The sequence below is a fragment of the Acyrthosiphon pisum genome, chromosome A2, assembly GCF_005508785.2.
Source record: "Acyrthosiphon pisum isolate AL4f chromosome A2, pea_aphid_22Mar2018_4r6ur, whole genome shotgun sequence".
Lineage (NCBI taxonomy): Eukaryota > Metazoa > Arthropoda > Insecta > Hemiptera > Aphididae > Acyrthosiphon > Acyrthosiphon pisum.
In genome coordinates, this window is record NC_042495.1 from 59,361,852 (window position 1) to 59,372,436 (window position 10,585).

A 10,585-nucleotide genomic window follows, 5' to 3' on the forward strand; every position below is an offset into this window, starting at 1 on the left:
TTACGCCATACTGTGTGTGACAAAAGACAGTGTGCGTGTATTCTCGTGAATATTTTAAATGCGTATGATCTAGGGTTAAAATATTTTTTCAAAATTAAAATTGGACTTCTGGAAGTATATTTATTTATTTTCTGCTTATTGGTCTAAATATTTGAAGAAATAACCCCTTTTCAACAGCCTTAATTCAATTTACTTAGCATTTATTCATAATATCTCAATTTTACAGTGCTTAAGAGGAGAGAATATGCAACCCATGCATTTGTTGTATTCGTCTTACACTTAACTAATGTAAATGTAATAAGTTGTAAATGATTAAGTTTTCCCAATTTATTCAAGGTTGAAAAACTATTAAATTCGTAAGAATACAATTTAGAACTAAAATCCAGAGGCATTCAAAACTTTACATCCCACAACTCCTTGGTATTTTTACAAAAAAATATTATCACTACAAAAACATTTTATCAAACTCCATGTAAAAATTGGCAAATTAAAAAATAAAATCAATTTTAAGATCATTAAAAGGACGCTACTCATACATTTATTGTCTCCGTCTTATGCATGACATACCAAATTGTCTTTCACTAGTTTCAATAGTGTGCTGTTAGTTTAGATATTAGAGTGATTTGATCTATTATCAATTTTTTAGATAACATCTATGCGTGGGTTTTTATTCAATATTTTTATTTTCAAGCGAGATATGAGCATTTTTAGTTTTTGATTAAGCACAGATTATGTTCTTACCTAAAAGTTTTATCATAGGTCAATTCACTCTATTATCAAAACTAACAGCACACTATTGAAACTAAACTGTGAACGACAATTTGGTATGTTGTGCATGTGTAAGACAGAGACAATAAATGTATGGGTAGCGTCCTCTTAACCACAGTTTGACCACATCAAACGATCACCACTAAAGAACTTTTTGTTTTCTCTCATTTCCTATGTTGATATAATTAAATATTAATTATTTTATTATTAGTTAATAGTTATTGTTATTCTCCTACTAATATTTACTAGCTAAAAACTTAATCATACATTTTGTTACTTATTACATAATTAATACAATAATTACTTAACTCAGTTCTATTGAATCTTTAGTTTGAATTTGTAAGTGTAGTATAATTCATATTCAAAGTAATTATTTTGGTTCATAAAAACAATAAATGGTTAGGTTCTACCTAAAATACAAGTAATATGTTAAACTCTTAAAGTTAATTTTATTAATACTCATAAATTACAATTTAAAATATTTCTAATATACTATTATATATTTTCCCTTTTATAGATGGACGATTATTCAATGTTATCGCACTCTGAACTAGGTGGTCATATGTATGAAGTAAGTGTTAAAAAATATTTAGTAATTTATCATTTATGCTGATTAATAATTTCGATTTTAGACTGAAGGCTTGTATGACCGTTACTATGATCGTAGTCTTATGCGAACAGCTGCTGATGGTTATGGCATGGATAGAAGAATGCCAAGAATGCCATCTAGTCGCGATTACTTATCGTCATCCACACGTATTGGAACAACCATGCGTGACCAAGATTATGTATTCACACGCCGATCACCATTGTCAAGCAGTCGTACATCGTTAGTATTAAAATTACTATATATATAATAGTACATTGTCAAAATAATATTCATATTTGTATACCATTTAATTTCATTTTTATAGTTCATCTCATGCATATGATGATTTCTCTAGGGATTCGTATGATGATCGTCGGTAAGTTGTTTTTTAGTTAAATCTACTTAAATTCTAAATATCTTTTTTAATGTTCGAATGAATACTGTTATTAGAATATATCATTTATAATTTATTTCTCCAAGTGAACAAATAAATTGATTATATTTTAATATAATTACATTCTAAAATACATTTTAATAATATATACTCTATTTGAAATAAGAATAAACTGTCTTGTGCATGAAAAGTAATCAATAAACAACTTGACACTTTCCTTTCAGATAGCTTTACTATAATTATCATAAATAGGGCTGGGTGATTGTTGACTTTGACAATTAAATGTTGTCATCAAATTAAATATATTATGTGTGTGTATTTACTATTTAAAATTTATATGGTTTTATAATTATTTTTGTACCCATATAGGGTAAGTTGATCAAAGCCAATGATAATTCATAATGTATTTTTGATTACATTAATAATTTATTGATTTCTATTGATTGATCCATCTTTTTTTCAAAGCTTAATGAATTTGGCTATTATGCACTATAATATAACTATTAATCAATTGATTACTAAGCTCTAGTCATGGACCATGTGTAAACCAAAACAAATTATTGGTTTCAAATTGTCAGCTTATTCTGAAATAGAATAGAGTATAGTTTACTAAAATTATTTTTATGAATTTTGAATTATTTTCATTATCATTTAAAAAAAACATAATTTTATATTTTTTTTAAAAAATTATACCATAATTTATTTGTTTGTGAGGTAGGTAGTCTTTGCATACAAAACATACAATTTGCACTAATATTAACAAATATTTTTGAATTTGATCTCAAAATAATATTTTAGGTGATATGAATTTGTAATTTTTTTTAACATTTTAATGCACATTTAAACTAATTTTGTATTAACAATTAACATCAAATTAGCTTCACTCACATCATTTCAACAACTTTCTTTTAGATTCTTTTTTATTAATTTTAAGCTTGTTTAATTATTTTATTGAAATAAAAAGTTAGTATATTATAGGATTTAATAATTATATATTATAAAAAAAGTTTAGTGAACACTATTTTGTGACAAAATCATCTAAACTACATTATTATTCCCAGAATATAATAAACCTTATTTCAGCAATTGAAGTTACAGATTTTTATAATATTTGTCTTATCTTTGTGTAAGTAAGATCTATAACTTAACAAGATAAACGGGATATTAAAAAAAAAGATATGTATATTAGAGTTTTTTTATTATATTTTAACATAAACCATAGAGTAAAGAATATAAACATAATCCCTTTTTTTACTTATTCTATCTTAACATAAAAAATTTAGATTTTTGCTATTATTTCAATATTAGGATTTAAGGCTGTTGAAAGCTGGTATTTTTTGTCATTATTTTGTGCATTTAGATCAATAAGTGGAAGAAAAAAATTATACACCCAGAAGTTCTATCCTAGTTTTGAAAAAAATATTTGAATTCCTTATTTTATTTTGTAAGTTATGAAGGCAATGGATTTTCGATTTTTTTTTTTTATTAAAGGTAAATTTTGAATACTAAAAGAAATTAATTTAGTACTATACTAATTAAACAATACAAAAACTCAAAAATCCATTTTCTACATTAAACTTCCGTTTTTTAGACATTTGTGTTGAAACTTTTTTGATCACAAAATATAGTGACATGTGACTGCGCATTTGTACGTACCAGATTTCCTATAATCTTAGTCGTAGTTTATCTTTAATTACATTGATCGTTCGTGAAATCACGCACACTAATGATCAGTCACATATCACTCATGATGGATTTAGTATATTACCTTAATTTGACTCCTTAAAATGGTTTGCTTTCAACAGCCTTAATACCCAAAATTCACAATTTAACCCTTATAACATGCTTCAATATTAAAATATCAAACCCTTTTTGAGGTGCCTATACAATACTCTTGCCTTTATTTTAAAACTGAAAATAGGTAAATTTAAAGTGTTAAAAATAATGTAAAACATATTCTTCTTAAGAGATTCTAATTGATTCAATATTTAGATATATTAAAATTAAAAATTAATTTTATGTACATATTTTAGTTGACTATAGAGTTTCAGGTTCTCAAGCCATTAAGAAGACGTTATAACCCATATGTATTTTTCTGTCTTGATGACGCATTACAACAAATTATATGTTATTAAGATGATGGCAATACAATATTTGTTTTCACTATCAGACCCAAGTGCAACATAAATAAAACGCTTTCCCTTAAATTGTTTTTTTTTTTTATTATTATTATTGAGTTATCTGATGTCTGTATTCATAGTCAATTTGTATGTAACATAAATAGACTATGCATACAAGCATTAGAGTAAAATCAACTGATACAAAAATTATGGAGGATAATATTTTTAAGGGTATGACATAAATTGTATATTTATATAATATTTTATATTTATATTTATAATGTTATTTGACTTTTTAAAAATCTTGTACATTTAAATTCTTTTAAGGAAATATTAAGACAAATTGATATGTCATATTTTCCATAACATTATTCTCAATTGTTTTTAAAATAGGTTATTTTACTCTAAGATTACTTACAAGCATTAAAAAAAAATGATTCTGCGTAAATGCGTTTTGTCTGTTGCGCGTGGGCCAGAGAAGGATAACAAATAGTGAGCTGACATCCTCTTAACATATTAATGTATTACGTAATGTGTTATCAAGACAGAAACAATACATATGGGTAATACGTCCTGAATGTCTTGAGAACCTGAAACTATACAGTCAATAAAAATATGCACATAAAATTAATATTTATTTTAATATATCTGAATATTGAACAATTAAGAATGATTGTTATTTATATTTCTTTAATTGTCACTTTCATTAAAAATTAACAATAGTATAAAACAAACTATAATATACTTCTTTTTGCTTTTTATTTGAAATAAAAATGTATTGGATTTTTGTATTAAATACGTGATATTTATTTAAATAATTTAAGTGTGCATGTTTATTAACCTTAATATTATTCTGTTTTTATTTGTGTGTGTGTGTGTGTATGTATGTGTATGTGTGTATATATAAATGTATTTGGTTAATCCCCGATTATGTTTTTCTTTTTCCGTCAGAGTTTCGGGATCTCGTGGTTCGTCGCGTTACACGCCGTATTAAAAAAAACCGTGTATATATTATCGTGCCGCCGCCGTATATTCGCGCCGCCGGATCGGATAACCGTACACTCACACATCGCCGACCGTCAACAATTTTTTATTTAAATCGGCTCAAGTTTTTAAAGAGCCAAAATTATATTTACGAAATCTTAATAAGATTATTTGTCTACATAGGTTTTTTTTTTTTTAGGTTTAATTAAAAAGTATAATTTCTTAGTGTCACAAATTACAATTTTATTTTATTTATAGGCATTAGACATAAAAGGTTAAATTATCTGGGCTCTTAGATTATTTATATTGATTCATATTTTCTACCTTGGATGTAAACAAAATAATTTTCTAGAGTTATTTTAAGATTCATTGACTATGTTTTTTTTCAATATCACTATAATCACATCAATCATATTAACAATTATTTCCGGAATTTCTGTTTGTCGAGTTATTTAACAAATTTTTTTTAGAAAATTAGAATGTAAGCCTTTATAGTCAAAGGTTTTTACAGTTAGGTTAATATATTAATTAAATTACTAAAATATATTAATATTGTAAGCCCAAATAATTTTATGACAACATACATTGTAATTCTCATTGTAAAAAATTATAATAAAATAAAATAAAAATAAGTATAATAAATACCATCTAATTTTGTAGTCCCTATATTCTCTTATATATTAGTTAAGTGTTTTTTAGTTTGACCGTTACAGCCGACCGATCTCGTAGTTTGCCGAAAACGTGATATTTTCGTACACTGTTCGGTGCGTACGATGTTCCGAGGACTATTTGAACAAAGCCGGTGCGTTTGCGATTCGTGTAAAATACTCATTCTTAGGTAAACAAACATTAAATTAATTTAATTTGTTCGTCTGTGTGTATTTCAATATCATTGTATTGAAACAGGCCACTACTCATTTACCAAGAATACTTGGTCGTCGTGGTTAAATCCGTGCGGTAAATATTTTTTTTTTTGGAACTGGCCATTTTCAATCAGTTATTAATGTTGTAATACCAATCTTTTAAATCCATTTTAAATAATGATTCCATCATCAAAAATGTAGTATTTCATAATTAAAATACAGAAAATTAAATCTGATCTTAGAATATAAATTCATGTATTAATTTAAAGTATTAAAAATATTTGAATATTTTGTGTAAAATTATATATTTAACTGTTACCTATATTATTTGTATTGGTTTCAAACATTTTTAAGATGTTGGTTATTATGTTGCAGAATATTATTAACATGTGGCTGAATGTGAATAATACTGACCAGTGACCATACTACAAAACCGTGCATTTTAAATATGAATCATTATTGTGCATGTCATCTTCTGACGTATTTGATATTTGCCGTAATTAATGATTATCATTGGTTTGTTACTTATAATTATTATTGAGACGCATAAGTTGTCTCCGTCTTACAAATGTAAGCTTAACAAATTTTATGTTCACAATAATTCATTTTTACTCTGTTATTTTTAAAATTAAATTGAATTGGCCTATTGTAACATTGAAGGTAAGATAATTATCCCGGATATCTTTGAGGCTTTTATTGATATTTTAATTATGAGGCAATTTATTCAAATTTTTTATTTTTTGAAAATTATTTTGATTAAAATATCAATAAACCCCTTTAAAATTTTATAATAGGTCCAATTCAAAAAATAACAGTAAAATGGATTTTTATGAGTATAAAATTTGGTATGCTATACATTTTGAAGAAGAGACGACACATTGTGGGCGTGGTGTTGTCCTCTTAAGTTAAAGCCACATTAGTCATTACATTAATTATTTTAATAATATGGTTGTTACTTGTTTTATTATGGTATATTTTATTTTGAATTAGTTAGTATAAAACATTGGGGTAACGTCTTAACGAAGTCATTTAGAGAAATCTAAAAATGTTATTCAAGCATTATCTTGATACAAGTTTAAATTATCAATGATTCATTTTTACTATTTTTTTTTTTATAATGTAATGAAGTTATAGTATAAATGTTAATATAATTACTGTAATTTACTGGTTTGAATATCATACAAACTATTACTGCAGAGTTAAATATTTAAACTAGAAACTATTATATACTTAAATAATGAAAAATTTCATGTGTCCCAATATTTCTGACTATCTATTTTATACTTTGAAAAAATGTATTATGTTTATGTTTTTCAGGGTTTCCGTATTTAACGTATGGAGTACCAGTGTTTCAAGTGATAATGCCCTAAAACATGTTTTGTTCTTGAGAACAATGTGAGTTGATTTTACGCTCTGGAAAGTGGGTTTGGTTTTTGAACATTTATAGACTTGTCAATAATATTAATTGGCATTCATAAATCATAACAATATCTATAATAAGCTTAAAATGGGGAGCTGAATAAATTATTTCATGAATTTTTTGATATTTGAAATAAACATAAATAGTATACTCATTGTTGTTAATTATTTATTCATACATTTTCTAATATCAGTCACTGTTCACAATTTTTTCATTTGTTTTATAAATTGTATTTTAGTTTACGAAGTAATAATAGATAACCAAAAATGATCTATTATTGCCTATATTAGATCAATAAATAAAAACTGTGGATGTTATTCTGCTACATTGTATGTTTCCAGTTATTAGGTAGATCCAGATGTGAGGCTATACTGGATGGAGGTAGATAAGGGTAGGGTATTACTTTTTTATCTAAATTTTTCAGCAATACTAAAAAACCTGCATAATTTATTGTTAAAATTAAAATCAAAAATTTTTCTATGTGGAATTTTTAATATTTCATATAATTTTAGTTCATTGTTAAATTCAAAACGTATGATTAAGTAATCCCAAGAACATTTACCACCATTGTCGAGTGATCTATGCCAAGTTGTTACTAAAAACATACATACAAATCCCCACCTTACAAATGATTAATACCACGATTAAAGTTATAACTTTAATCGCGATTAACACTAAAAGAAATTTTAGATTTCAGTATTAATTAGTATGTACAATGTGGCTTAAGCTTTAACTAAGAAATAAATAATAGTATATTCTATTAGCACTGTTTTGCAATATTGTATTTTCCAAAATTGGTGGTGTCATACACGGTACCTACTTACATTATTGGGTAGTGCGTGCCTATTCATATACTAGCAGTATATCAAAAAATCGATTTTTACTACTCCGAAATTTAATGACGCAGATAAAAAAAAATGGTATGCAAGTGGGTGTCGCTCTGCTGTACAGTAGGTTGGTTACAAGTGGGTCACTATAAAATGGATTGTATTAAATTTGAATTCAATGATATATCATTGTATACGAAAAACGATTCTGAGCGGAGACTGTTTGATAGTCTGGATATTTTATATTTTACTATAGCCTGTAAGTTGAATTAATATTATACATTTTTTTTTTTTTTTTTATTAAGAAAGAATTTACAATCTGTACATAATAATATTACAATTAGCAAATTAGATAGAAAAAAAAACAGGATAAAGTAACATGAAAATCGTGTTGAGGAAGAAACCCAATGGTAATAGGTACCCATATTATAAATTACAACGAAATAACTAATATCGTTATTTTTATTTTTATTTGTTTCTATGGTGATAAACAAAGTGTTAGAAATTATATAATCCCATTTTAGTGGTTTTTTTGTAATTTGTCGGTGGTTTTTCTCGTGGCATTAAATAACTATTGAGAAAATCGAAAAATGACCTCTCTAAAGTACCATCTTGATCCAATTTGCTAAATGATAAGAATATAAGATACTATATTATGTTGAAATCGAAGAACTCTTTGTAGAAATTTTGTATACAGAATAAAAAAAAAATCCATTGTAAAACCACTAGATCCCTCGCTCCGCTCAGAATTTAAAAGTAAAAACACTGTAGAAACAATACATTATTGATTCATTGCACTTCTTAGAATCTAAAAATAATAAAATTGTCGTATTATCAACACCATAAATCGTAATATTTGCCATTAGGTAACAGGTAAGTACTTCTAGGCCCCAGAAATGCCTGCTGATTACCTAATAATTTAAATCTTAATTTACTTTTTTAGTGGCAACAACATATTATTTTGGCAGAAACCGATATCATCCGTGTAGGTGCCTATAAACTAATGGATAGCGCTTTCCACATCGCCCTACCATTCAGATCTTGATTACTCCAGAACCAGATGACATAACTGGGAAAGCGTAACATATATAAGCAGATATGAAAGAAAAAAACATGTTTTTCATCTCAAATAATTCTCCATGCGCTGTCCATTAGTTTATAGGTCTATGGCCTATACCTACATAATATAAAGTTAAGTTACCTGCCTAATTAATGGGGCTGGAGCTTAATCAATTCTAATTTATGAGTAAAAACTAGGCATTTTATATTTCAGTTTATATGGGTCTTGTAAATGTGTTGAAAGTAAATGAACATTAGTGTGTGTAATTCGTAGTACTGTTCACGTTGTATAGGGACATCATAGTGACCGGATTGTACGTATGTCATTTTACCTACGCTCATGCACAAGTCACCTCATATTACTTTAAACAATTACAAACATTTTTTTTCAAAAAATATTGCCAGTGACTTATCACTTCGCTCAGTAGGATGTTTCGATTTAAATGGTGAAAGCAGATTTGAACTCTCCTCTAAATTTACTATGCTTTAACTGTCGTACATTTTTCATATTCTATATCAATGTATTTAAATTTGAATTATGAATATTATGATTTATTTCATCTACACTTTTTATTAGTAAATTTCTAAGTAAAAACAAATAAAAATCAGAAAAATAAAATTGTCAAAACATAGATAGGTAATTTAGTGACGAATTCAACTCTGCTTTCAAAATTAATATGAGAACATTATATACCTAATTGGGCGTAGTGATTGAAGTCGTGAGCTATATTTTCTACCGAGAATGAATCACACTCCAGCCCCCTTAAGTTAAATAACCTTACCTAACGGGCCTCCATACTACTGGTTATAAGGGATATTTTATAGGCAATTTCTTTTGCATTTGACAATCAGCCTTGTCGTTAGTTGCAAACACGATTAAAGATAGTATCTTTAATCGTGGTTGCAAATCATAGAAGTAACCCTCATATTCTGATTTTTCTATGAACGCGTCGGTAATAATCACGGTAGATTATATAATCTACCGTGGTAATAATCTAATATTCAAGCCATGACAAGTTAAGGGGATCAGTGGCGTAGCCAGGGGGGTTTTAGGATGTTTAGACCCCGCCATTGACATTTTCCCTCCTAATAAATATATTTCTTATAGGGTTCGGGACTGCTTGCAAGTTATAAATTTATCTTATGAAATGGCGAAATTGAATACAAAGTTTGAATTTGCATATTTGTGTATTTTTTAACTTAAATGTACCTACATACAATTGTCTGGAAAAATTATATTTGGATAAAATTGAAAAATATCTTAAAAAGTATTATGTTTGGTAAGGTACAAGAGGTGATAAATTTGAGATTTGGGGAGGCCAAAGCCTTTTATAATAACATACTATTATAAAATTGAATAAGCTTAAAAAAATTAAGTTAATGTTTGGGAGGTTAGGGGCTGGTCCGATTTGGCTCAAATTTTTTTTTAAGATGTTCGTAACTGCCAGGAGAAGGTTTTTACGAAATAAAATTTTAGGAAAATCCACCGGAAAGGTAGGAAATCTCAAATCTGTATGTGAAAAATATAACAGTGGCGCAACAGTGCATTATATTATATTGG

General features: G+C 26.8%; 1 protein-coding gene across 8 annotated transcripts in view; it reads left to right on the top strand.

Moving 5' to 3' along the window:
• The window catches only part of LOC100162610 (RNA-binding protein lark), a 14,591-nt gene extending 7,299 nt beyond the window's left edge, over nucleotides 1-7,292 (top strand). For 3 of the 8 annotated variants that reach the window (XM_016804588.2, XM_016804589.2, XM_016804590.2), the window contains 4 exons: nucleotides 1,286-1,339; nucleotides 1,401-1,597; nucleotides 1,683-1,733; nucleotides 7,036-7,292. In XM_016804588.2, the coding sequence (XP_016660077.1) occupies nucleotides 1,286-1,339; nucleotides 1,401-1,597; nucleotides 1,683-1,733; nucleotides 7,036-7,117 (384 nt within the window). In that variant the 3' untranslated portion in view covers nucleotides 7,118-7,292. Of the gene's footprint in view, nucleotides 1-1,285; nucleotides 1,340-1,400; nucleotides 1,598-1,682; nucleotides 1,734-4,822; nucleotides 5,504-5,554; nucleotides 6,007-6,093; nucleotides 6,235-7,035 lie in introns of those variants that run through there. The other 5 variants (XR_003839655.1, XR_510755.3, XR_003839656.1 and 2 more) reach the window with 5 other exon arrangements.
• Nucleotides 7,293-10,585: the final 3,293 nt, after the last annotated feature.